This window comes from Fusarium venenatum (genome assembly GCF_020744135.1).
Source record: "Fusarium venenatum strain MPI-CAGE-CH-0201 chromosome Unknown EDB82scaffold_2, whole genome shotgun sequence".
Lineage (NCBI taxonomy): Eukaryota > Fungi > Ascomycota > Sordariomycetes > Hypocreales > Nectriaceae > Fusarium > Fusarium venenatum.
Genome location: NW_027072130.1, coordinates 609,162 through 634,032, shown reverse-complemented (window position 1 = coordinate 634,032; position 24,871 = coordinate 609,162). Strand labels below are relative to the sequence as shown.

At 47.5% G+C, this 24,871-nt stretch overlaps 10 protein-coding genes across 10 annotated transcripts; 5 read left to right on the top strand and 5 right to left on the bottom strand.

Moving 5' to 3' along the window:
• Positions 1-80: 80 nt before the first annotated feature.
• On the top strand, positions 81-1,150 carry EDB82DRAFT_494516 (Rtf2 RING-finger-domain-containing protein). The gene has a single exon (XM_025732970.2). It carries the CDS (start codon positions 304-306, stop codon positions 1,078-1,080), a length of 777 nt encoding a protein of 258 aa, XP_025583923.1. The 5' UTR covers positions 81-303; the 3' UTR covers positions 1,081-1,150.
• A 180-nt stretch (positions 1,151-1,330) lies between these two features.
• On the top strand, positions 1,331-2,386 carry EDB82DRAFT_494515 (uncharacterized protein). The gene is made up of 2 exons (XM_025732969.2): positions 1,331-1,483; positions 1,620-2,386. The coding sequence occupies exon 2, from the start codon at positions 1,628-1,630 to the stop codon at positions 2,132-2,134; it is 507 nt and encodes a 168-aa protein (XP_025583922.1). The 5' UTR covers positions 1,331-1,483; positions 1,620-1,627; the 3' UTR covers positions 2,135-2,386.
• On the top strand, positions 2,269-2,804 carry EDB82DRAFT_553656 (uncharacterized protein; the record flags this gene model as incomplete). Its single annotated transcript, XM_065609619.1, has 1 exon — positions 2,269-2,804. A coding segment is annotated over exon 1 (459 nt), but the record flags the coding sequence as incomplete, so codon positions are not given.
• Positions 2,805-4,130: 1,326 nt separating this feature from the next.
• EDB82DRAFT_494512 (uncharacterized protein) lies at positions 4,131-6,310 on the bottom strand. The gene is made up of 3 exons (XM_025732967.2): positions 6,099-6,310; positions 6,026-6,048; positions 4,131-5,972 (listed from the first exon to the last, which is right to left on the bottom strand). Exons 1-3 carry the CDS (start codon positions 6,182-6,184, stop codon positions 4,249-4,251), a joined length of 1,833 nt encoding a protein of 610 aa, XP_025583920.1. The 5' UTR covers positions 6,185-6,310; the 3' UTR covers positions 4,131-4,248.
• Positions 6,311-7,240: 930 nt separating this feature from the next.
• EDB82DRAFT_553643 (beta-lactamase/transpeptidase-like protein) lies at positions 7,241-9,289 on the top strand (the record flags this gene model as incomplete). The annotated part of the gene is made up of 3 exons (XM_065609618.1): positions 7,241-7,742; positions 7,796-8,177; positions 8,223-9,289. The coding sequence occupies 3 exons, from the start codon at positions 7,241-7,243 to the stop codon at positions 9,181-9,183; spliced, it is 1,845 nt and encodes a 614-aa protein (XP_065464448.1). The 3' UTR covers positions 9,184-9,289.
• Positions 9,290-9,921: 632 nt separating this feature from the next.
• EDB82DRAFT_473624 (uncharacterized protein) lies at positions 9,922-11,514 on the top strand (the record flags this gene model as incomplete). Its single annotated transcript, XM_025732964.2, has 3 exons — positions 9,922-10,227; positions 10,280-10,685; positions 10,739-11,514. 3 exons carry the CDS (start codon positions 9,922-9,924, stop codon positions 11,512-11,514), a joined length of 1,488 nt encoding a protein of 495 aa, XP_025583918.2.
• A 656-nt stretch (positions 11,515-12,170) lies between these two features.
• EDB82DRAFT_121626 (class I glutamine amidotransferase-like protein) lies at positions 12,171-13,413 on the bottom strand. The gene is made up of 2 exons (XM_025732963.2): positions 13,332-13,413; positions 12,171-13,278 (listed from the first exon to the last, which is right to left on the bottom strand). Exon 2 carries the CDS (start codon positions 13,146-13,148, stop codon positions 12,273-12,275), a length of 876 nt encoding a protein of 291 aa, XP_025583917.1. The 5' UTR covers positions 13,149-13,278; positions 13,332-13,413; the 3' UTR covers positions 12,171-12,272.
• Positions 13,414-13,685: 272 nt separating this feature from the next.
• Positions 13,686-16,302, bottom strand: EDB82DRAFT_494505 (uncharacterized protein). The gene is made up of 5 exons (XM_025732962.2): positions 16,101-16,302; positions 15,465-16,000; positions 14,850-15,416; positions 14,512-14,798; positions 13,686-14,464 (listed from the first exon to the last, which is right to left on the bottom strand). The coding sequence occupies exons 2-5, from the start codon at positions 15,968-15,970 to the stop codon at positions 13,812-13,814; spliced, it is 2,013 nt and encodes a 670-aa protein (XP_025583916.1). The 5' UTR covers positions 15,971-16,000; positions 16,101-16,302; the 3' UTR covers positions 13,686-13,811.
• Positions 16,303-16,838: 536 nt separating this feature from the next.
• On the bottom strand, positions 16,839-18,893 carry EDB82DRAFT_443260 (amidase signature domain-containing protein; the record flags this gene model as incomplete). The annotated part of the gene is made up of 7 exons (XM_025732961.2): positions 16,839-17,080; positions 17,138-17,426; positions 17,475-17,612; positions 17,664-17,713; positions 17,765-18,407; positions 18,461-18,583; positions 18,630-18,893. The coding sequence occupies 7 exons, from the start codon at positions 18,891-18,893 to the stop codon at positions 16,962-16,964; spliced, it is 1,626 nt and encodes a 541-aa protein (XP_025583915.1). The 3' UTR covers positions 16,839-16,961.
• A 324-nt stretch (positions 18,894-19,217) lies between these two features.
• EDB82DRAFT_565982 (uncharacterized protein) lies at positions 19,218-23,905 on the bottom strand. The gene is made up of 9 exons (XM_025732960.2): positions 23,506-23,905; positions 23,176-23,446; positions 22,703-23,114; positions 21,967-22,646; positions 21,312-21,912; positions 21,156-21,263; positions 20,779-21,101; positions 20,055-20,726; positions 19,218-20,007 (listed from the first exon to the last, which is right to left on the bottom strand). The coding sequence occupies exons 1-9, from the start codon at positions 23,791-23,793 to the stop codon at positions 19,292-19,294; spliced, it is 4,071 nt and encodes a 1,356-aa protein (XP_025583914.1). The 5' UTR covers positions 23,794-23,905; the 3' UTR covers positions 19,218-19,291.
• Positions 23,906-24,871: the final 966 nt, after the last annotated feature.

The following is a 24,871-nucleotide window of genomic DNA, read 5'->3' as shown; positions in this document are numbered from 1 at the left end:
CGGGATATCACAGTGTCTGATGACTACACACGGTACATCTACTTTGAGCTTGCTTAGTGCCAAATGATTCTTATCGATAAGCATCTTTCATCTGACTTAGGAATCGCCTCAGCGCAGCAGCAATTCCTAACTTTATCCACCTTTGATCATCTCACCATACATACTCCAACACTCCGACTCGCCGGTAATAGTCATTGTGATTCCTGATTCGCTGCGTCGACAATACTACCGAACGCACCGCCTCTTCACTGTTTGCTATCCACCTTTGTCACAACTTGATCGACCCCATCGCGATCAACAATCATGGGTAACGACGGCGGCTCCATCCCCAAGCGCCACGAGCTTGTCAAGAATGCCGCGCGCGCTCCCACGACTTCCGAACTAAAAGCAACTACTCTTGAAGCTCTCGCTCATGCTTGGTCCCACTGTGCGCTCAGTGGCGAACCTCTCGATCTCGATACCCTTGTCTCCGACTGGCGCGGTCGTCTGTACAACTACGAAGCAATCCTAAATGGTCTTATGCCATCTGACGAACCTGCCGACATCACACCCGCTAGTCTAGGTATCAAGTCATTGCGCGACGTGGCAAAGCTCAAGGTTTCCAAGGACGGCGACAAGCTGGTATGCCCCATCTCCATGAAGGAGCTAGGTACTTCTGTCAAGACTGTTTATCTGGTACCTTGTGGGCATGTTTTTGCGGACATAGCGATCAAGGAGATCCAGGAGAAGACTTGCCCCGAATGCGGCACCGAGTTCGACCAAGACAACATCATTCCGCTTATTGCGCATTTAAAGGAAGACGTTGAGCGGTTGGAAAAGAGGGCCGAGAATCTCAAGAGCCAGGGATTGACACATACATTAAAAAAGGACAAGTCGGAAAAGAAGAAGAAGCGCAAGGGAGATGATGTGAAGGAAGAGGATAAGGCGTCCAATGTCACGAAGAAGGAGGATGCCAGGATCAGCGGTATCAACAACTCTTTTGCTGCGTCGCTGACGGCAAAGGTAATGGCTGAGCAGGATGAACGGAATAAGAGGCGAAAGCTAGTGGCAGAGTCGAGAAGAGAGGCCGCCAGAGGTTGATGAACAGGATTGCAGTAGACTACATAGCACACGATAATGATACCCTTGACATACGACATGATGATTGAAGTCATGTGTTTGCTAAACTAGGATCATCGTTTTGTTTATGAATGACCGTTTGCGTGACCCCCTTAGGGGCTCAGAACAATTGACCGCTGGAAGCACAAGAGACAAAACTAGTAGGGCATTTTATGCTACTTAGACCATACTACTTAGGCCATTTATTTTTTTTACCCCTTGACAGTAGGCCAACTTTTCTGCTACCCCCTCAAAGTTCTCAGCCACACATCAATGTGTCCAACGCTATTACAGTAACCCAAATTAAGCTATAGACATCCATTCACCTATCAAGGCCACCGAAGCTTTCTCTGCTGTTGAGCCCTAACATAAAGTTACTTGTCAGGTATAAATTTCCCTGTCTACTGCTCGTTTCCCTCTTCTCCTGTCATCATCACCACCACCTCCCAAACCGTGTAGCAGCAAGCAACTTGCACAGCAACCATTTCCCGAACTATCAGAGGCCTAACAATTGGCAACAGTCTTCAACATGATCGATCCCTCAGCATCTCATCACCTCGTGAGTCGCTGGAAACTCGGCCTGGCCGACCGATGGTACTTGATCCAGTCCGAAACCCTACACATTCCCGATCGTTTCGGTTTTTTCACCCCGGGGCCTCCTCCACACCAAGAATTTGAAGTTGAACGTTTTATCGGGCTATTGTCATGTCAATTGTGCTTGGTCTTACTCCACCTGTTAATCTTCAGTGTCTCACTGCAGACCGGGGTATCTCTTTCGGATGTCTCAGGGATCCTATTGGGACTGCAGTTCGCAGTGTTTGGGCTCTTCTGGGGAATCAAATATCCCCATCCTAGCAGCAGTACCAAAGCTTGGGGGACATGGGAGTACAGCGATGATGATGCTGCTCGCATCCATTACTGCAAGGAACTCTTTGAGTTATGTGTTGGAGAATGGAACTACAAAACGCTTTTGAGATTACTAGTTTCTTGGTTCCTTTATTCGGTACTAATGTGGATTGAATGGCCCTGGCTGTGAATAGGGGTGATTTCCATCGTGGAGATGGTTATGGAGGAGTTGTGTAGTCGTTGGTCAAGGAAACAAAAAACAGACTAGAGAGAAGCCAGTGTAGGTTTCAAGGTCGAGGCTTAGTCCACAGAGATCTCCTCTCCATGCCATCGCAGCTATGCCATGAACACAGTGAGAAAAGAAAACGTTCACAGATTATCCATCTGGAACAAGCCCCCGGATGCGAATCAAGTCACAAACCAACACCCCAGATGCGAGCCAACCCCAGATTCGAGCCGACCCCCGATGCGAACCCCCAGACGCGAACCATTCTCTCAAATCACAACCCCCGGATGCGAACAGATCCCCAGATGCGAACAGATCCCCAGATGCGAACAGATCCCCAGATGCGAACAGATCCCCAGATGCGAACAGATCCCCAGATGCGAACAGATCCCCAGATGCGAACAGATCCCCAGATGCGAACAAGAAAGTGAAAAGAGAGATCCAGTGGAGACCATTACAGTCTCTCACCGGTTTTAGGCTGCCCTTCGCTCCGAAGAACGTTGTGCAGAACACAGTACTCAATCGTCAATCCCGAAACGAGAGTACGCGCCAACTGATCTCAACTCGATTTTCAAGCCAGGCCAGGCCGATCATAGCGGATCACAGCAACTGCAGGCTGATGCCCAACCTGCCCGTCAGACCATTACAGTCATCAGGGAACACCCTGCGTCACATCTTTAGACGTGACTGTCGGGTGGCCCACGGAAAACCATGTCAACCCGAAGGTAAACGTAGGCGCAGATCGCGCCTGATGCGACACAAAGGCCCATTTCCCACCGATAGGCAGGGTCGTCTCGGGCTGTTAGATGTTAGTGATACTGAAAGGAGAAGGGCAGTGAAGAGAGACTGGATTACTCACAAACGACGTTTGTCAGGCCAAAGTACCGTCGCACCAATCAACCGATCCGTCCGATAAGGACGCTTGCTAGCAGTGGGGCTGCGTATCTTGCAACGGTGAGGAAGGAGATCATTGTTGGGGATCGTGATAGCAGTCTCTTGGAAGCGTACTAGATCGAGTTGAAGAAGAAGAAGAAAGGAAAATCATAACTGAGGGCGGGGACAAAATTTATGAGGTGCTCATTACTGTTTGGAAAGGAAGGAAAGCACGCTGGTCAAGGAAGGAAAGCATTGTGGTCGAAGGAAGGAAGGAAAGAAAGCGCGCTGGTCGGATGAAGGACTGAAAGCTGCGCGTTTCAGCGGCTCAAATGTAAGTGGCAGTCTCGAAATGATGTTCGATGGTGATGGTAACTGGTCGTTTGAACCTCATGGTAGCTGCATACAGTGGTACACTGCGATCAAATGGGCCAACGGTTGTTATGAGACGCAACGTAACTCAATAACCAAATCACGACATTAAGTGCCAACTATTGGGAACAGACATTTATTAGCAAGAAAACAAAGAATAAAAGATTGGACGAGTTTTTTTTTATCACATTGGCAGCAACTTCTCCGTCCATGGTTGAGTGTTTCTTTGCTGTCATGATGGGTGAAAACGCTACTGGATAGCAGAAAGATTTGCTACAGAAGTAAACAGCCCAAGATGTCAGATCTAAGTAGCATAAATAATCTATAAATTTTATCCCTTATGCTTCTATCGGCCAATTCTTCTAATACCCTGAAGAAACGTACAATTCGTAATAATTGCCACAGCCATCGCATCCGCTCATTCTTAGATTCTTAACAGTCTCGGTGACTCAAATATCCATAAATGCTTACAAGCATATGACTGTAGCTCAAGTAGTGACGAAATGTCGGTGTTACCAGCTGGTGCAGGGTAAGCTCCCTGTGAACAAATACATCAAAGTGATGGACTCATGAGAGTACGTAGAAACTCATTTCTATACACAGTATATAAGCGAAAATACGCAGGAATAATTGAAAAGTAGAAAGTAAATATCTGATATGCGTCTTGTCATCATGTGACGGTAGTCTCGTTGTTCCGGTCATTCAATCTTGACAGGGGAGGAATGAGAGGCGGATCACCAACATGACATTAATGACGGAGTACATCAACAATCAAAGTCTATAAACTTTCTGGGTATATCGTGTATCATGCATCATATACTATCATTTATCCATCAAAACCTCAAAAACTCCCTTGTAACCTTCCACTGCTTCTCTCCCGGATCAGGATTTCTGAAAAACGTGACAAGTATCCCCTCCATCTCAGCAGGTCCAAAAATCGCATTCTTGATACGTCGACCATCCGGAATATTAAACGGCGGTTCAAGACCAGTTGTTTTTAGCGCAGGGACATCAAGCAGCGGTAAACTGTCAGTCACCGAAGCAGGTGTCGTGGTCTCTTGTCCAGGAGCAGGTGACGACCCGCTGGACGCGAGACTGAACGGCGACCCAGATAAAAACTCTTCGGGTGTTGGGTCGCTAAACGATACCGGGGGTGCAGGTAGACTCGGAGGCTTGGACGTGTCAATTTTTATCTTGATGTCTTTGCTGACGAGGAGCTCGTATATGGCTTCTGCTTCAGCGGACATTTCGCTAAGTGTGCTGGGACTTGGTATATTCCTTGGACTACCCATCGTCAGATCTGGATCTATGGATGTGGTGTCAAAGTCGGATTCTTCTATTTCGATACTTCGGGCTGCGATGACGGATGCTTCGCGGGCGTGCCAGAGGTTTTCTCTGCGATTGCGCATTTGGTCTCGTGTGAGAAGTTTGAGGGCGGCGCGACGGAGGAGGGGATGGCGACATTTGATGGCGGTCCAGTAAACGGGAGGAATAATCTCTGTTTCGAAGCTGAAGGGTTCTAGTTTGGAGTTGGCGGGTGTTGAGTTGAGGATTGTAGATGCCAGTGATATGATGGCTGCGAAATTGGATGTGTAGTTGTCGTAGCACATCTCGCCTGTATCCAAAGCGATGGAGATGTAGATTAGAGTGGACTGGTGGTAGATTCGGATGACATTGAGCGAGTTTTCCAAAGCTGGTGAATGTGGTGTCATTGATGTGATGACGGTAAAAGCAGCGTGCCATCGATTTAGCTGCGACAAAAGTCGTTGTTGCTCATGCTGGAAGCGGACAATCTCTTGGGGATCTGTATTTGGATCGAATATAATACCACGAGCAGCAAATGTGAACTGCAATGTATCGTCAAGCATGAGATACAAAGCGTATCGCGCTTCTTCAAGACTGCTAAACATGACGGGCATGTCTGTCCAGCTTCGTAGATGTGCTGGAATAGGCGCGGGACGACTGCCGAAGAGAAAACTCGAAAGACTGAGGCGAGCGTAGATGGGCACGAGAACATGCTTGATCATCTCCATGGACGGTGAGCGACCATCGCTTAGAGTGGAGAGAATTTGTCGGCCTTGACAAATGTGCATTTGCGCAGCTGTGTCGCGATCAATAAGAAACTCAACGCAGATGAACAAGACGCAGACAAGGAGGGGTACAAGAGAAGGATCATTTCTCTGGCCCCAATTTCGTAGTGAGGTAATCGCGTTTCCGTACTCGCGAAAGGCAAAGCGTGTGTCGACTTCACGGTTTGTTCTGCTTCTTGTTTCTACAGCTTCGTGTAGACTGCTAATAGCGAGAATGGCGTGTCGCACTGCTGGTTCCGAGGTACTCATCTTGAGAACCACACCGCCCCAGAAGCTCGCGTCTATGGCACCGGAGAGAATCTTGGCGGTACGGAGACGGTAATGATCAAAGGCATGGACTTCTTGAGGGGACTCAAAGCCCTGTGATGGGCTGAGAGACATGGGCTCTGGTGAAGAGTTGGGGGATGGACGGTAGCCATCGCATTGACGACCTGTCTTGATACATCGTAGACAATAAGGCTTGGCTTCTGCAAGGCTGTTAATTCTAGAAGACCCGGGGAATCAATTGAGAAAGATGTACCATCGCATTTCACTTTACGAATTCTGCGTCGTTATTAGTACGTGTCTGAGCTGAAAGAGCTGAGAAGACGAACTTGCAGGTAATGCAGCCAGTCCGCACTTTTTTGCTCCCCTTGCGACCCGAGGGTTTGGGCGGTGACTGTGATGGGACCGAGTACATGGTTTGGTAGGAACTAGTTGTTAGTTTCTTCTAGGGCTGACAAAGATGAAGAAAAAGTCCGAGATCAAAAGTCCGAGCCTGAAGGAATGAGAGGATGCTGGTTAGTGGGAGGTGGGTGGATGATTGATATGTGATTTTATCTGTGCTGTAGCTGCAGTGTAGTTTAGTAGGGATCGGCAGAGGGGACACAGCCGTGGGGCTGATCTGGCAGTGCTGGTGAGTTGATTGGGTTATTTGGGGGAAGGATCGTGGCGCAGCAGCTAAAGAAAGGAATGAGGATGCTCAGCCTGTATGGTACTGATATTAATAATGATACCAGGCAAAAGATCAGCGTTAAGATAGAGTTGAGAAATAATTGTATTCCTCACGATATGTCTCCCACGAGTTGTCAATCGGTAACCGTTACAGAGGTAGAGCAACCGTTGACTGATGGTAATGTCTCCACAGTTGAAGATACATTTCGTAGAGGAGATTCAGGTTCCAAGTATGCTTATACCCATGGCATAACTCTAAAGTAACCTTGACATCCCATCACAGTAGAAACAAATAAAACATCAATTATAGCACAAGGCTTCAACGGCTTTCAACCGCCCAGTGGATGATTGACTGATACCACGGCGTCTCAGCCTTACACTTCTCCACTCCCTAAGTACCCACTGAAGTTAGCGATATGACAGCGCTAAATCCATCCTGGATCCTTTGAAAACTATCCGATTGGTTCACTCGGACTTGAATCCTCGGACACTAAGAACCTAACGCCAAGTGATTCTCGCATTACAGTGTCCGAGATTAAAGCCAACTCTAGGCTGTTTTACTGACACTATGTTTTAGCATTAAACATATCGAGGCTGAGTAAAATGAAAGGCACTAGGAAAGATGTTCCTGGACTAACTTAGACATTCATGGCTCGAGATGGATTAGTGATAATATTGCAATTGATCCTTCAACTAATGATGCTGTGTATATAAGTCAATGTGCAGCTCGAATATCAATCAACACACCACCTTTCTCTCTACTCACAGTTCCATCTTTACCTCATCCATTTCTGCAAATTCCATGCCTTCTCTCTCTAAAATCGCAGCTGTGGCTGCAGGTGCTCTCACCCTCGTCGACGCCAAAGCATGTCCCCCTCTCGGCGCCGTCTTTCCACCACCTCAAGCACCAGGCGAAAGTCCCCTCGTTCAAAAAGCTGCAGCAGCACTCAAAACCGGCCTCGAAGCCGAAATAGCTTCTCAATTTAACAACTCTGGTTTATCCATCGGTGTCAAGTCAATTCACGAGGAGGATCCTTTGTTTACCTACCACTTCACCCCGCCTAACCCAGGTGAAGGTTCGGATAAGGTTGACGAAGATACTGTTTTTCGCATTGCGAGTGGTTCGAAGCTGTTTACGGCTCTGGCGGCGCGTGTGAATGAGAAGATTGACTTGCAGGCTTCTGTTTTGAAGTATCTTCCTGAGCTTAACAAAACGGCTGGTGATGATGATATTCTGTCGCTGAAGTGGGAGGATATCACTGTTGGGTCGCTTGCTAGCCACCTCTCGGGTGTTGGAGTTGACAGTAAGTTTCGTTACTTCACCAAATGCATGCTCATTGTATTAACTCTATGACAGTGGCACAAGATCTGGCAATTGTCGGCGCCAAACCCTGGGCACCATTCGGTCTGCCTGATATTCCCAAAGGCAAAGGTCCCAGCTGCTCTGGTCTCCCCGGCACGATTCCTTGCACTAGAGAAGACCTTCTCGAGCAGGTTAACCTTCGACCTCCTGTCTACGCTCCTTTCACCAACCCCGTCTACTCAAACGTAGGCCATGCTCTTCTTGGTCTTGTCCTTGAGGCTGCTGAAGACATGCCTTTTGAGGACATCATTAAGCGAGATATTCTTGATGTTGTAGGCATGAAGAGTACCTATGTCGATAAGACTCCCCCTACAAAGGATCTTTTCATCCCTGAGAAGGAACCTACATGGAACTCTACACTGGCCGTCTTTGACTCGTAAGTTCTAGCACTGAAGATTTATGTTCTGACTAACAGGTTTAGTGCTGGTGGCATGTTCTCATCTGTATCTGACATGCTTCTCCTCGCTGAAGGTATCCTCAACAACAAGTTCCTCTCTCCAGCTGAGACCCGCAAGTGGATGAAGCCCGAGGCCAACACTGCCTCTTGGGGCTATCAAGTCGGTGGACCTTGGGAGATTCTTCGAAGCGACAACATCACCTCCGACGGCCGCCTCATCGACATTTACACCAAGAGTGGTGACTTGGGTCTCTACCACTCTCAGACCGTCCTCATTCCCGACTACGATATTGTCATCTCCATCATGTCTGGCGGTCTTGAAGCCAGCGCAAACCCCTACGTAACAAGCACGATTCTCAGCGCCGTTATTCAAAATCTCCTTCCCGCTATCGAAAAAGTTGGTCGAGATGAAGCAAAGGATACTTTTGCTGGAACATACGAAGACAAGGAGACCAACTCAACCATTGCTTTCACTCAAGACAGTGGACCTGGTTTCAAGATCAAGAGCTGGCAGATGCGCGGCTTCGACGTCCTCAACAACATCGGAAACTACAACTTCAACGCCCTTGAGTCAGGCGCTTCTACGAAAACTCCCTACGTCGACGCCCGCATGTATCCCAGCAACCTCGCCAAAAAGGGCGAAACAGCCTGGCGCGCCGTCTTCGACAGGACCGACTCCAACACTGATACCAAGTTTGAGAAGGATTTGTTCTTCGAGGATGGTACATGCCAGACGTGGTTCCAACAGGATCGTATGGTGTACAACTACCTCCCCTTGGATTTGTTTGTGTTCGTTGAGGGTGAGGATGGTGTTAGTGAGGCTGTCAAGAGTCCTGCTTTTAACATTACTTTGACAAAGGTGCGTCAACCTGCTGAGAAGAAGAACACGGGGGAGGGGGAGACCAATGCTGCTGGGGTGGGGGAGCGTTTTGGAGTGGCTGGTCTTATGGTCTTTGTGATGGTTACCATGATGAATTTGTTCTAATGGACTTGCAGATCTAAATCTAATGAATGTGGAAATAATCTGGGCAATGTGCATTACAGTTGTATATATATTTATTTATGATCAAAGTCAATTATCATAGATCGCTGTTGCTGCGAACTCTGATACCCTACCAGGCTGCTTTCACTATTATGATAAAGTTGTTCAATCTCGCGTTCTCTGCTTATTGCTCATAAAATATCTAATTCAGTTGGTAGTCACCCTGTGCCGTGTCTTGGCAACTGTGCTACGCCGCGTCTCATTGCAACCATGTTGGCTCATTATTTGATATTGGGGTCCACCACAGTGCATGAAGAGGTTTGAGATGGCCGAGCGTCTGCTCTTTATTTTTGTTTTGTTTTGGTAGGCACTATAGATATTGAGTACTTTTCTTAAAAATTCCGTTTTGCTCTTTGTACGTTCCTTTTAACCAACTCTCAATTTCCCATGACCAAGGTCAATACTAACTGACCTCTTACTGTTGCACATCTCAGATCAGAATTTCAGATTTCTAGAGAGTACAGGGTTATGTTTCAGGGCCTTTGTCAAGCTACATGGATTCTTTCAGCCCTTCCAAGAACACCATTAGCCCTGTCAACAGCAACCAATGATGGACTTGAAAGTGTTTCTGCCCCTATCAAGGGTTAAGCGTGTTGGTCAAGCCCTTTCCTTTATCTTGGGTCTGCCAGGACACTCTGTAAAAACCTGCAAGTCATCTTCTCCTCTGTCTCATCAACCACCATGCCTCGCTCACTGCTTGTGTTACTGCTAAGCTTTGCTTGTCTGTTAATTGAACCGGTGGTAGGCTTGGCCGCATGGTGGACTCTGTCGCCTGATGGTTTTACTACACCACACTTTGCATACCAAGATCCCAAATCTGGGGATATCCTACATAGCTCTTGCAACAGCAATACGTCGGCAGCATTTTCACCAGATAAAGCGAACATATTTCCCATTAAAGAGAACATAGCCTTCAAGAGTCAGCCAAAGTTTTCGACGCCGCTCGCAGTCACAGGATGGTGGGACAACGACCTTAATACGCCAATAGTAAGTTGTTTCACCGCCCATAAGCTTTGGGGATTCTTGATTGACATAATAGGCCTCTGTTTTCTACCAGGGAATTGACAACTCAATCATGAATGCATTATTTAAATGCGATAACAAGACTGGCAACTATACGTTCGACGCACAAAGTGATAACGTCGTGTCTGAATTAGCTGGCACACCTTCAGTATACAAAGAGACTGAGCTTGCGATTGTCAAGGTAGGAGGGTCAGGCTTTCGACTTCATTACCATGACGAGGGCCGATTGGTAAATCTCTTGTCGTCCAAAAATGGGACAGATTGGCAATACAGTGGTCCAGTATCGCGATACCGGTCAAGGGGCACAGCTATGGCTGCTGTCTACACAGGAAGCACCAATTCTTCTATAGTCTGGGCTCATACTGAAGTAAATCTTAATGTGGCCCGCTTCAACAATGATAGCAAAGACAAATGGAGTATAAGTAAGTATTGAAAGCCAAATCATACAGTACAGCCGCTAACACAAAACCTACAGAGCAGTTCCCGGAAGCCTTTCATGAGTCGACGGTTACAAACAATAGTGACCCGAAAACGGATTTCTTTATAGGGAAAACAGGACCGCCATTACTGTATTTAACCGGAAACTTCGCCAACCTTAGTCTCACAGCCAACTCAAACAATGAATTGTCCTTGTTCTATATTGGTGAAGATACCTCGTTACACGAGTATCTGGGAGCTGACGACGGTTGGAAGAAGCAAACCCATCCAGGAGCAAGAATATGGCCTGAAGCCGATCATGAGTTTGGGCGACTAGCTACCGCCTCTCCTCCAGATTCTGATGAGATGTGGGTATACTATACAGGTAAATCCGACGTTGTAGAGTTACACAAAGACAAGAGGGGAATATGGAGCAATGCCAAGATGCCATCGTTAACGACCGCAACCAACGTCAAATACACTCCGCCAGACACGGACAGAAGCCCTAGGGAAAAAGAGACCGAAACTGCTACTGACGAGAAGTCAGCTAAGCCCTCTTCAGGCCCAGGCCTGGCAACTGGAGTCCAAGTCGGTATTGGTGTCGGAGTGGGCATTGGAGTGATAGCCCTTGTTGTTGCTATGTGGTTCTTCCTCAAGAATAGGCGCCGAACCACAGTTCCTGCCGAGGGGCATCAGCCACCTGAATTGCAGGACACTGGGAAGTCCGAGCTATCAGACACGGCCAAGTTTGAGTTACCGGATACTGCCAAGCATGAGTTATCCGATACATCAAGGTACGAGTTACCAGGCGATATCTCGTATCGAACCTCGTGAGGTATTGGAATTACAACTGGAATCTTATTTAGATGTACGTAATGCCAAAGACTATGAGAAACGCAGTCTAGCTTACTAAATCGTCGGAGAAGAAGTAAAGCTTTGACGAGGGTTAGCCAATTAGCGTTACTGACATCCGAATCATGTACTAAGATCACTTTATTTCACATGAGCAATGGGCAAATATTATGGCTTTCTGAACAAAGAATCATACAGCTGTTCATATAAAAAAGGTCTAGCCTGGTAAAGTTAAACATTCAAATCCTCCTTGTTATTACTGCTATCAGTACGTTCGGTTGAGGGCGGAGCTGGATCGCGTGGGATACATTGAGCAGCTGCATGAACATAATGTACACGAGGCCTCTCTGTATCACATTGCTCATTGATCAGCGATCGAACGGGTGTGACTTCGAGGGAACGTACCCTGCTTTCGTTTGCGACAGCGTTCGCAAGCTGGAGAAACTTTTGTCGTTTCTATGCAGACATCGTAAAAGCCTGTATTACAGTCTATATGGTCCCAACTATAGAAATGGTTCCGACGGAGTGCTCCGCTAGACGCGCTGCCCGTGGGGTTCGAGTCTGTCGGAAGCTAGAAACTCCCAAGATCTTGACAGATGGCGGCAAAAGCCGCCGCAAGTTGCCCTCATAACAGACAAGTACAATTTATGATGCGGCCACTAAGAATATTTCCATTTTTGTATCTAGGTACATTTTCTTTCTCTTGATTGTATGACTTCCCTCTGCCCTTGTGATAGACCTTATTTGTTAACCTCCTCCAACAGCGTCTTGGCCGCCAGCTTACCCAAGTTATTCGAGGCTAGCGGCGAATCACCAGTCAACAACAGACGATCACGGTGGCATTCACCCGAGATAGTCTTATTGATAGGCGTGACTCCAAGCTTCTTAAGCCGATCACCGACCAGCCACTCCATCTTGCCGGGAATGTAGCCAATATCGATATTAGCGCCTTCGTCCAGTGAGTCAGGGAAGACGTCAACGCTATATCCCTCGTAGATAAACTTGGATCCCTCAGGCTTGCCAACATCAGCGGCAAGAATACTAGCAGGACCATGGCAGAGGGTGATGAAGAAGCGGTTGTTGCCATCAGCCCAGCGGAGGATGTCTCCGACTGTCTTACTAAAAGGTATACCGTTGAGGACACCATGGCCGCCAGGAATGAAGACTGCGATGTAGGGTGTATCTTGAGTAAACCCGTCTCCCCACACATCGGAAAGATTAAGCGGACTGCGAAGCTTTTGCTTATACTTGTTGTGAATTGACTTGACAGCCTCGTCCTCTTTGGGGAAAGCCCACATCTCGAACTTGACGGGATCTCCCGAGAGTGTGGCTACATCAATGTCGAAACCTGCAGCGTCGAGGTGGTACATTGGTAGAAGCATCTCAACTGGGTGGTTGCCAGTGGAAAAGAACTTTCCGTCTGCCATCTTGAGATAACGCTCTTGGGTGCCGATCATGAGGATCTTCCATTTGCCGCCGGTGTACTTGTTTGGATAGTCGGCGCCGTCAAAGTCCGTCTTTGAGGTGACGTACTGCGTGAGGGAGAATGGTGAAGGGAAGTATGCGTCGTCTTCCGCCATGTCGCGGACGGGTGCCTTGTCGTTTTGGTCTGACATTATGTGGATTTGTATGGAGTAAGTTGTTTAGAAATGCTATTGGAGACTGATTGATGACAGACTTGGTGATACTTGTGATACAGACTGAAGTTGCGGGGCAGGGTTTACTTATAGACGTTACGTTAAGGTTCTGCGTACCATTCAGCTGACTTGGCCAAGGGAAGCTCTACGTGAGTGGCGTACCGGTCTCCTCTCAAACATTAAGGTTTGACTGGATGTCTAGGTTCCTCAGCGGCTTAGACTAGACTTGAAAGGGCAGCTAGAGATGCTGCAGAGTCTTAGCAATTGGACAGACCTATCTATCGGCTCCGTCGGAGCTGTGTTAAGCTTTCCAACGGAACCAGTGTCAGATCCATAAGCCTGATGACTTCAACGGAGACGAGTTATGTAGCTCCTAAGGTCCCCACAACAACAATAGGAAGCAATTTTGCATGTGAAGACACTTCCCTAGGTAACAACATACTGATAAACTAATTAATTGTAAATACCTCGAGCCACGGAAGCTTCTACGACACAAACGACGAGACTACTCAAAGTTGTGTATTAAAAATAACTTCATTCAATAATTAAAGGGTGTACCTCATGACATAGGCCAAAGAATCGTGTAGCTATTCATACAACCAAGGTCCAGCCCGGTAATCAAACATGTAATTCTTTCCGTCATCACTGCTGTCCATTAAATCCCGTAAATCCATTCCCCAGATTATCAAAACCAGGGTACATCTGCCCCCAATTCATATAATCAGTCTGAGGCGTCATTCCATTTGCCGGAAGCATTTGATCCGCCATCATCTGGGGATATACTACGCCGTTATTCCAAGCTTGTACGTCTGTCCCATTCGCCATAGCTAGCATGGAAGGCTGCATAAGATCGTCGAAACCGGGACCCATGGTAGTCGGCGTCACGATCTCGAGGACTGTCTCGGGTACTTGACTCCCTCGGCCTGCGGCACCGCTTCGAACAGTTCTTAGGCTATCTCTATGTCCAAGACTAACGCTCTCATCAGAGCCATCGTCGAGTATCACACCAGAATCAGGTCTGGGCATGATATCTCTGCTCTTTCGCTGCATGACGTTTTGTGGAGCTTGTGATCTGATGATTTCGTTCTTTTTGTTACTTCGGTTTGTGTAGGGCATGCTTTGCGCGTTGGCTATGCAATGATCCAGAGTCTCAACGAAGCATTGGTAGAATTTCGTAGACAGGGTTTCGAGCGTGGCAGGGTTGGAGATCTTGTCGACGAGGGAGAGTTTGAGTTGATCAAAGGCCATCTGGTAGTTGGCTGCTACTTCGAAGTGTTCGATAACAGGAGTGTATTCTGGTATTGTTAGTCCATGATCTTCAGAAATGAACAGTCATTCTTACCATAAGGTCGGACTTCACCGTCATCATCATCTGGGAAAACAATGTTCCAAATCTCCCTCCACTGGACTTCAGGAGATGTACCGCTCGCTCGTTTTCTGCTCAGCAATTTCGTCGCAGTTTGAGGATCAATTCCGCTCTCCGCATCTGCATCGGCGATATCGCACATGTGCTCTTTTGGTAGACGTTGATGATCGCGCAGTTCCTTTCGTGTAGGAAAATCACGACTGCATCGATCGCAGACGTAAGCTGAGGGATCATCGCGTTTATGCTGCTTGACAATATGTTGTCTATTATGGGACGTTAGTAAAAATGAGGTTGAGAAGTCTTGGTCAGCTCACCTAAGCTCAGCAAATTTGGGAAAATATGTCATCGCGCAGCTGTGATGATCTCTCACGTTGAACCGATGAGGATTTCTCTTTCGGAAAGGACAGCTAAGACGCAAATTCTCATCATCCTTGGGGTTCGGGCGGGAGCGCTTGGTGGGTAGATAGCCGGAGCCTTCGCCGTCGCTAAACTCATCGCCATCGTCTTCACGCTTGCCTTGCTTCTTGCGCTTTACTCGTCGATCATTATTGGAAGCGTCTTGTGAGGGAGTGGAGGATGAGCTTGATCTTGACATGGTGTAAGATGCTTGGCCGTCTGAAGCGGATTGCCACATGTGTTGGCTTATGTCTTGGGCAAAGTTGGACACAAGACTTTGGACTTTATCTTGGGCTATTGAAGTGTCGTTGAGATCGACGCCATAGATGACTTGCAGAGCGTAGTTGAGGACTAGGTTGGCATCCTCGGTGGTGACATCTTCGGACTCTTCTTCATTGTCATCACCGTCTGGAATGTCGTCTGTGTGACTGGACTCTGTCGGCGTGAGAACCCTTTCCTCCTTGATGAAGGACTCGGTGCTACGACTGAGAGAGTGAGCGACATGATGGTTCATGAGAAGTAAATAGACTTACCTCGCAGGTCGAAATTCCTGGACAGGTTGTCTTTGGAGCTCATCAATGCCACGAATCTTAATGTCAAACTCGGGATAACCTGTGATAATAGCATCTTCATCCTCATTCACAAAAGTCGAACAAGTCCCATTCGAAGGATTATGTCGATGACAAATGCGACTCGCAGGTCTTGATCCTCCATCAAGCGTTGTAGCAGCAAACTGTTCATTGATGGAACTAGCATACGTAGTACTTATCGGACTCGCCAAGGTAGAAAGGGAATGAGTAGTCGCCGAATCAGGGACATTTGCAGAAGAGACACTGCTCATGGATGACTCTGTAGGCGAGCGAAGACGAAACGCGCCTGGATTAAAATGAAGGCTCTCTGGGACCTTCTTTCCATGTCGTCTATTAAGAATAGGGAATTTAGAAAGCGGTGCATCGCTATGACGACCTTCTTTTGCGCGAAAGGGTAGATGGTGAAGACCAGCTTCGCCAATCTGACTGTTGTTGCTGTGATCGGTCATGGCGATGTCAAAATATGGGGATGGGAAATTCTAGGTGTTCAAAGGTTAGTTAGTTGAATGGTCTTTTGGTAGTATCCTCGCCAATGTTTGACACCATCGGTTTCGGGTAGATTCGGCAGGGTGCGCTTACAAGGATGAAATTAAATGGGTTTATTATGCGGACGAAAAATAGGGAGTATTTAAGTAGATGAATCAATTAGATTGAAACAATACACGTTCTGAAACGAGTAAATAAAAGAGCGTGGGTGGCAATTAAGACAAGGGAAAAGAGCACAGAGAGAGTGAGGAATTAATAACTTGACAGAGTTTAATTTAGAAAAAAATGACAGGAGAGTAAGCAGAGTATATAATAATGGAAACAAGAAAAAGGGAGAGTCGGATGTCCGTTTCATCTCTGTCAATCTTTGTCTCTCCCTGGCTCTTTCGCACAGGTTGCCTCGCCTGAAGATTGCATCCAGACTAAAGTCCTTGATCCTTTTGAAGAATTGTTATTGGTTCGAGTGTTGGTATGGTCCACTACGCTGGTATGAAAGTAGTAAGACTCGTCTCTGATCCCTGGACAGCGGTAGTTGACAAGTGCTCTGATTCGCTCGTGATGGCCGCTGTTGCATGGGCTGTGTTTGTTTGAGAGGGCATTTTCAGGCACCAGAATTCTGAATCGGAGTTGACAGTTTTATTGGTTAGCCCTACAGTTCGCTTGAGTTTCAACGAGGAGATGATCATCCCACGGGTTGTGATGATGTGCTTTTCGACGTCAACATACACAAGGGTAACAGTGATTGGATGATGTATAGAGCCGATCACTATCTATAGAAGAACGCGCATTTATTTATCCGGTTGTTATTTGCAAGATCCAAGAGTTCAAAATATCCCATCAATCATCACTCAATAGTATCCACGAAACGGCTTACCCTATAACTCAGACCCTCCCTGCAGTCCCTCCACGGGTCATTCACTAAGCCTTTTCCGGTACAGAATTTGGGAGTTGTTACTAGGAGACATGGAGAAGCTTATCAATAACCGCAGCAACCTGCAATAGCTTCTCGTCTTCGAATGGACGTCCCACAATCTGTATGGTCGCCCTCTGGCTTGCGAATACACTCGGATCATCTACGCGCAGTACTCAATTAATGACCACTCTTGACAAACAAAATGAAAGGTACTTACATATCTCATAGTTTGGCTTATCATAAGGGTTACTGCCGAGCGGATGGTAGTCAGCATCAACCCCATCTTGCTCGGTACTGATCTGGAATCCTTGGATGGGCAGAATTGCAGAAGGATAGTCAACAAGATTGAACAATGCAGTGTAGCCCCAATAAGCGTTGAAGTCGTGGGGGTATCCAATAGCAGGTGCTGGAGGACAAATCAATGCATCGGTAGCTTTGCCGTTCTTGGTGGTGTTATTCCAGGCGGCTAGGAACGCTTCTTTGTACTCTCGCACCTTTCTGCTTAACTACGGTTATATTAGTTAACATATAGTTATAAGAGTAGGGCTCTGTACCTGAAGTATCTCCGACGCTGGGAGTTGTCGAACATTAAAGGTCCTGAGTAAATCAGCGAAAGCTGGGATGGTCGGCTCGCCCGAGAGAGCAAGAGCAGCAAGGGTCTGCTCAGATCCTCCCTGATAGTAAATATTGAACTAGAAGAGTTGTAAGTAAGCGAGGCATATCCTGCTGATTGATTGTCTTACTGTAGTCTTCAACGCTTGCCAGCAATCAAAGGGTGGCTCAAAGTCCACGACTGCGTGAATGTGTCAGCTCACAACGATTGGTAAAGGTCATTCAAACTCACCCTCATGGCCAGCTTTCTCGAGCACCTTTTTAGTATGCCCCAGACCCCGAAGAATAGGTGTGTGAGGCATCACAACTCCATCCCACTTCATGAGACCAAATCTCATACTTTCCTGCACCGGCTCTGGCATTATCCAAGGGACCGGCGTGCAAGTCACGTCATATCTGTTGAACGGGTACGCATTAATGACCTTGGTGAGTAACTCCATGTCCTCGATAGAATGGCAAATTGGTCCAAAAGATACCTGTACCAGGCTCTGTCCAAGGTCTGGCATGCCGCCCTTTGGAATTCTCGCAGCCGTTGGCTTGAGCGCGTAAAGACCGTTGAACGCAGCGGGAACACGGATGGATCCTCCCAAGTCGGTTGATGGGGTGAAGGGAGTTCCTCTCATGGCTACGAGAACTGCATCGCCTCCTGAACTCCCTCCGGCGTTTAGGTCTGTATTTGTTGGGTTTAAAGTGCGTCCCCACAGGTTACTGACAGTCTCTATAGCCATCGCTGACTGGGGCATTGTAGTCTTGCAGAAGAATATGGCGCCGGCGTTGCGTAAAGCCGCCACGACGTTTGAGTCTTGCTGGGCGATGTTGTCTTTAAGAGAGACCCATGCCATGGTTGTAGCATGACCTTTTGTGCCATGGATATCCTGCGCATAACCTTTTGAGTGTCTGAATGAATGGAGATAAGCGTGAAACGTACCTTGAGAGCAATAGGAAGTCCATGTAAAGGACCTTTCAGAAGTTCACCTCGGTCAAGAGCATCATCAAGCGCTTTCGCCTGCTCGAGACCTTCTTCGTAGAAGAAGTCAGCCAGACAGTTGATCTGCCGCAGGTTAGATGATATCAATGTGTTTGTTCATTAGACTGACCAATTGATGGGTGATCGCTGCGCGTCCGGCAAAGGCTTCCAGGACTTGTACGGCAGTTAGCTGGCGCGATCCAAGCCGTTGTACAAGCTGAGTGGCCCCCAGCTCTGTTATCTCGAGCTGTCCTTCGGTCAATAATCCACAGATGCGTGGTACATGGGTAATATCCTTGAGCGACCTATACTTCCCAGTATCTAAATGCCAGCGGGCCGGGATAGAGTGCAGGACACTAGTCTGCGATTCTTTGGCAATGGCTTCCCACGACATTTTAAAGTGTTGGCTATCGTTTTTACTTCCTGAACCACATACATGATTTAAGGCACGCACCTTTTATTTATGTATTTACCACAATTTCGCGAGGCATGCCATGGCCAGTCTTCAACGTTACCTGTTTGTTCTCGCGAGCGGGTCTTGGTGGGTGGTGGGCCTGATTTAGTAATCATTCTATGAGGGACGATAACGTTTCAATATGATGGCTTAGTAACTTGCATAGTCTATGGTGCACACGGGATACGATAATGACAGATCTGAGCTCTGTCGAATGGTGGATAGGATTCGATGGTATTAGGGCTCCTAATGCGGAAAGAAGAAGCGTGTCATTTTAAAATGATTACTTGAAGCTTGAAACTTCATCTCAAACTTGGATAGAGTTCAATTGCCGTTACTTAATAGTATCCATGAAAAGGCTTCCCAGACCCCCCCTCTGAATTTCCATCCCCTGCATCAAGCAGTGATCCATCTCCATCGCTCTTCGATCTCTTCTTTGAGCCCAACAATACCCTAGACGACTCCATAGAACTATCTTCTCGGCTTTCGCCAGACCCAACAACCTTTTCTTCCGACCTGGCTGCGAAAGACAATCTCGAAATTGACTTTTGAAGCGAGCGTTTCCGAAACATTGTCAGCATCGACGACTTAGGTACTTCGGTGTTTGGTGTCAACCCCTCTGTATCAGCCAATTCAAATACACCCTCGCTATCATCGTCATCTTCGACGGCTGCGCGAGGTGACAATGGATCATCTTGGTAGAAGAGCTCTCTTGGAAATCCACTGATTGACATAGACGGGTTGACGGACCTCTGGGATGGGTGTGAGTGACTGTACCCTCCAGGCTGTAGACATAATGAAAGCCGCGTCAAACTTGTCTCATGACTACCATCGATGATGAGGTGGGATCGCAGTCTAAAAATACCGGTGTAGCACATGTTCTCAATAGTATCGATGGGGATGACAACGTCGTGTTGCTTCATGATGGAAGTGCCGTAGTCTTCCTCCAAGACGAAAAAAGGTATGAAGGAGCTTCCGCGGATGTGGTCTTTGAGAATCTGACCCAGTCCCTTGATATCTCGACTTCCTTCGTCGAAGCGGCAGATGATGTTACCTGTCACCAGTCAGTTCGCTGTACCTAACAAAGTTTTCTCGACATACCAGAACACTTGTACAAACCCGTCTCTCTGTTTCGAGAGTCAACACCTGTTCGCTCAAAGTAGAAACAGCTTGCCACAAGCTTGTGCGCGGTCATCCTGACAGTATGCCCATCACTCATCATATTGATGGCATTCCTCTCAATGGTCTCGATCTCCTCGATATCATCAAAGTCTGGTCGCTTATCTGCCCACCCAATGTCAATTCGCACATGACGATGCTCATTTGAAGAAGTTGATGTCTGTGCAACATAACTGTTCCACATGTCTTCACTGCTTTTCTGGTCATCAATGATAGGGTTTATGATCCTCCACATAGAGCTGAAGCTGCCCGAAGGCCGCAGCGGGGACGATGGAATTTTCGGTGAGAGTGCTGAGGACTTCTGGCCGTAGGCGCGCTTCTCCTTGTGGGTCAAACGACAATTGGTGTGGCCGGTTCCAAGCGATAGAACAAGATCTGGAGGAGGTTGATTGATGTCACCCCACAATCGTTTCCGCTCGTTGTCAGCGATAAAAACCGGACAAACGTGATGGACGGCTCCATCTGTGTACTGGATGCCGGTGTTTGTATGAACAAACGGTTTGAAGTACCGAGGTGCTGCAGCAGTTGCACGGGCAGCTTCCCACGTCTTGAGCTCCCACTCAGGGTCTTGAGGCCGAACAAATTTGTAAGGCACTAAATAGTTAGTTTTAAGAAGGAAATAAAAGTCAGTGTAGACTTGACTTACTGGAATCATGGTCGCTTTCAGTGTTGTAGTTGGAAAGAATAGCTGGCCTGTTCTCGCTGGCTACTGTTGTAGTGACGGCAACTCGGATGGACGTTGAGTGATCGGGCTTGGATCCACCGTAAAGATTAGAGTACTGATCGAAAGCTGATTTCAATCCCTTTTCCAGAGGCTTCGTCTTGTACCGGCTTCGCGTACTGACTGATGACAAACTCTTGACTATTCGTGGAGAGAATGCCTGTTTGCAAAGACTCCTGAAGTGGTCCCTGCAATCAGCTACACTCCAACGCTTCACCCCAAGACCCAGAGCGATTATCCCACCGGTACTACATTTGATCTGTCAGTGTTTTATGTCTGGTACTGAAGTGAGGTAGACTAACCCGGAACCCACGATCAAATCAAAAAAATTCTGAACTGGGATTTGATGACCAAGTACCTTCTGGATTTCTTGAAGGATGACGATCTCATCGATGGCCCGGACACCCCCTCTATTTTTCATTAGTAGGTATGTCAAATCAATGGTTGTATATACTTACCCATCCAAGCAAAGAATTCTCACACCAGCTTCATCTGGCTTGAATCTGATGCGAGCTGGTTGGGGCCATATCGTTTCTTTGGGATGCAGAGGACAACAATGCATGTGGTACAAACCTTGTCCAACACTGTTGCCATGGGTCTGAACGCAGGCTTTGCAGAGAATGTGGCCGCAAGGGAGCACATTTTCCGGTACCTTTCTCACACAGCAAAGACAAGTCAGATTGCTCTTGAAGTTAGAGACGGAACCATCAATTCGGGCGACCCGATAGAACTGCGCCATGACGTCGATGAGGACTCGTGGTATAACGTTATCTTCCTGGTCAAACCTGCACAAACGCTCATTGAGGTCCTTGATGTGCTTGTCGATTTGATTGATCCAGTCGGGAAAGAACTCTTCCACGATAAATGTTGTCTCGTACGGGCCGCGAGCAAAGATTTTGCCGTTACTTGCCTGATGGCCCTTGGTGTGAGAGTTTCTAACATTTTGGCATGTTTCTCCGTCACGAGTAAACGAACATGGAAGCCAACGATCACAGAAACGGTGGAGAGCCTCATTGAGCGACTCCCGATATGTGCTGCGTAGTAGATCAGAGTACGAGCCTGAAGAGTGTCAGTGTCAAGCAAAGAATTTTGCGAAGTAGGGAGGGAAATTACCCTGAATACTATCTCTAGTAGCAGCAAGCATAATGCAAGATGCCAGGGGACGACTGAGCGCAGCAAAAAAGTCTCGATGCCGACGGCGGTGTCCTGGTTGATTGTAGACAGTGAGAATGAGGTTGAGAATATGTCCACCGAAGTTTCGAGGCAGAGGAGCGTGCTTTAGTGCTTCGTTGTTAAAGTCGAAGGGCTCATCGAGACTTGTTGAAAAGTGATCATAAGCCGAATTAACATACTGCGGTAGTGTTTCAGCATTGAGAAGCATCCGGACTTGCTTCTTCCGAATACGTGATGTTTTGCATCTGTCGGATATGATCTCATAAAGTTTGCCGATTTGCTCATCGATTTGCATGTATCGACCTTTGGTTGGAATTCTCACCACAGTAACAGAGGAGTAGTATTCTTCGAGAAGTCCCTTGGTAGTCGTGATGTACTTTCCTGCATCTGCTAGTCTGGCCAATATGGCTTTGAGGGCTGGAACTTGGTGTACAGAATTCTCATAGTCATTCAATAGTCCTTGCGTGGCTGTCATGGGATCCCATTGCTCATCATTGATATTGATATCAGTGCCGTTGACAACAATGACAACATGTGGAAGACTTGGTTGGTTGATGGACTTTTCGATTGACATTGCGGCCCAGTTGACCAGTTGTGTCAAAACCTCAGTCTGGAAGGTCCTGATGCGTAGACTGTTAGCTGCGGACAGGACTCTGAGCTTGTGAGATTGACATACCTGACTTCACGAAGGACAAAGACAACAACATCGGAAAAGGTATACAGGATTCGGGGAAACAGACTAGTCACTGCATACTCGCGCGACTGCATCTTCGGGTTATCGGCCCAAGTGATCTTCTTGCGAAGGAGGTTCTTGACAGTCTTTCCGGATCTCTTGGCACTCTCAATCTTCTCCCGACATGCCAATCCCCGAGGCGCGTGTTCCCCGCCAGTCATTCCTTCACAGTCTGCGTAAAGGAAAGGACTCTGAGCATGGTACGTACCTGGATCTTCGTACAGGTGTACGTCCCCTGTTGTGGCAACGTTGTCACCCACGAGACCGGGGACAGGGGCAAGAATATCGCTCGAGTTGACCTGTTTGGCTTGTTGACGGTCTATAAGCATCTTGATTACAGTGCTCTTACCAGCACCTGAGAAAACACTAGTTAGCAGTTGGATTGTAAATATGGTCCAGCCATATCGTAGACATACCTGTCTGTCCAACGAAAGAGACCAATTGAGGGAAACGCTCAGTGAATGCGCCTATCTGGCTCTCACGTAGGATATCGACCAGACGGTTAGAGTAATGCAGATAAGGCTGGCCGTACTCCTTGGTTATTCCAAACCAAGTTGTATTGATATCATTTGTGTGTCGTTGATGCTGCTCCTCGGCGGTGGGTTGACCGAAAATGCGCTGCAGTCGGTCGACAATATCTTCGTCAACCTTTTCGTGTTCACGCCCATCTATGCCGACCTTTCCTGGCTAAAAGAAAAGTCAGAAGTGGTTCGAAGGGAACTCTAGAGGTCGTAAAGACTACTTACCCGATGGGGTCTTTCTTTCGGCCAGCATTCATCGCAAAAGAAGTCATCACACTGTACGCACTTCCAAGCTTTGGATGGGCCACCGCACACGCAACAAGGGTTGAGTACAGAGGGAGTCTGCCGCGGTAATGGCAACTCCGAACTGTGAGGTTTTATGACATTTGCGCTCGTGTATTGCCGATAGTAGTGATCAGACTTCGGAGGCACACGGGGCTGATACCCCAGGTTAGGCTTGATGTCAGTCACGACGACCTCGGGCAACGAAGAATACTCGGCAAACGACGCCATGAGGAAATGAACTATACACTAGTGAGTGTACGTGGAAAGAACACTTTGGTAAGGAAGGTGACACTCTGACGGCCACGGTGAGATATTTAAGGGACTCTGCCTAGTCTGTTCCGTGAACGAGGCTCTGAGAGTCTCGGGACCATCTCGCAACCAGTCCAGACTACGAGGCGTTAACTAGACGGCCCAGCCATGCAGAAGATGAGGGGTTGTGCAACATACACAGTGCGACGTCCTGTCGCAGGCTCAACTTGATTTCTGTTTCCTAATGAAGAATTGAACAATCTAGAAACTACCAATGGACTGAGAAACACAAGTTTACTAAACTATGAATTGACAAAATAGAACAGTTTTCAAATCTATTAATAATAGTTTTCAAATCTATTAATAATAGTTTCAATTCTAAGAATATCGGCAGCAGGTTTCCAGTTCAATCGATGTGGTGCCCATAATTATCGTCTGTCCATGGCGTTTCAGCTCTGCAAGCCACGCATCCAGCCAGGCGCCTCCCTTCAACCTAGTGAGGTCTGTCTTTCAGCCTCTAAGAATGCTCTTCTCGCTTTAGACCACTGCAAAGCGATGAATCTAGCCTCTTAGTAGCCATAAAACGGGTGAATTATGTCCATATCTGCCAACACTTATTTGTATTTAAGAGTCAATGTGCAAAGGAACGGGACAGCCTCCCAGCTTCACCTGCTTAACCTGTAGCAACCGAAATTCGAAATATCACACGTTGCGGACCTAGTAACAGCCATTAAAACTAGCTTGACCATCAGGTTAGTGGCTGTTCCTAAAAAGAGAAAGCTGAACGGAATAGCGGCTCTTCTACCACGCCAAGGCACACCACAATAACTGCAACGGACAGGGCTGGCGGGAACGCCACGATATCCATTTAGCCTAGGCCAGTAGAATCCTCTGTAGATGTCTTTGAGATCGTTCTCGCCAACAGTCGTGAGGCTCCATTAGCTGAAATCACCCCCACACGGCGTATTTTTAATTCAATAGTTGGTGACAACCCCGCATACATCACTAACAGTGTCTCTCAAGACTCTCTAAGCGCTCACTTTTCTTTTGTGTCACG

What these genes read in the sequence shown, in the direction of transcription:
- EDB82DRAFT_121626 (XM_025732963.2), bottom strand. Translation starts at nt 13,148, where the DNA reads ATGTCAGACCAAAACGACAAGGCACCCGTCCGCGACATGGCGGAAGAC.
- EDB82DRAFT_494505 (XM_025732962.2), bottom strand. Translation starts at nt 15,970, where the DNA reads ATGACCGATCACAGCAACAACAGTCAGATTGGCGAAGCTGGTCTTCAC. An exon ending in CAGGAATTTCGACCTGCGAG is followed by an intron (nt 15,417 to 15,464) that starts GTAAGTCTATTT and finishes TCACTCTCTCAG; the next exon opens with TCGTAGCACCGAGTCCTTCA. An exon ending in CGGTGAAGTCCGACCTTATG is followed by an intron (nt 14,465 to 14,511) that starts GTAAGAATGACT and finishes TAACAATACCAG; the next exon opens with AATACACTCCTGTTATCGAA.
- EDB82DRAFT_494512 (XM_025732967.2), bottom strand. Translation starts at nt 6,184, where the DNA reads ATGTACTCGGTCCCATCACAGTCACCGCCCAAACCCTCGGGTCGCAAG. An exon ending in ACTGGCTGCATTACCTGCAA is followed by an intron (nt 6,049 to 6,098) that starts GTTCGTCTTCTC and finishes ATAACGACGCAG; the next exon opens with AATTCGTAAAGTGAAATGCG. An exon ending in TCGTAAAGTGAAATGCGATG is followed by an intron (nt 5,973 to 6,025) that starts GTACATCTTTCT and finishes ACAGCCTTGCAG; the next exon opens with AAGCCAAGCCTTATTGTCTA.
- EDB82DRAFT_565982 (XM_025732960.2), bottom strand. Translation starts at nt 23,793, where the DNA reads ATGGCGTCGTTTGCCGAGTATTCTTCGTTGCCCGAGGTCGTCGTGACT. An exon ending in CGAAAGAAAGACCCCATCGG is followed by an intron (nt 23,447 to 23,505) that starts GTAAGTAGTCTT and finishes CTTTTCTTTTAG; the next exon opens with CCAGGAAAGGTCGGCATAGA. An exon ending in TTTGTCCTTCGTGAAGTCAG is followed by an intron (nt 22,647 to 22,702) that starts GTATGTCAATCT and finishes TCTACGCATCAG; the next exon opens with GACCTTCCAGACTGAGGTTT.
- EDB82DRAFT_494515 (XM_025732969.2), top strand. Translation starts at nt 1,628, where the DNA reads ATGATCGATCCCTCAGCATCTCATCACCTCGTGAGTCGCTGGAAACTC.
- EDB82DRAFT_494516 (XM_025732970.2), top strand. Translation starts at nt 304, where the DNA reads ATGGGTAACGACGGCGGCTCCATCCCCAAGCGCCACGAGCTTGTCAAG.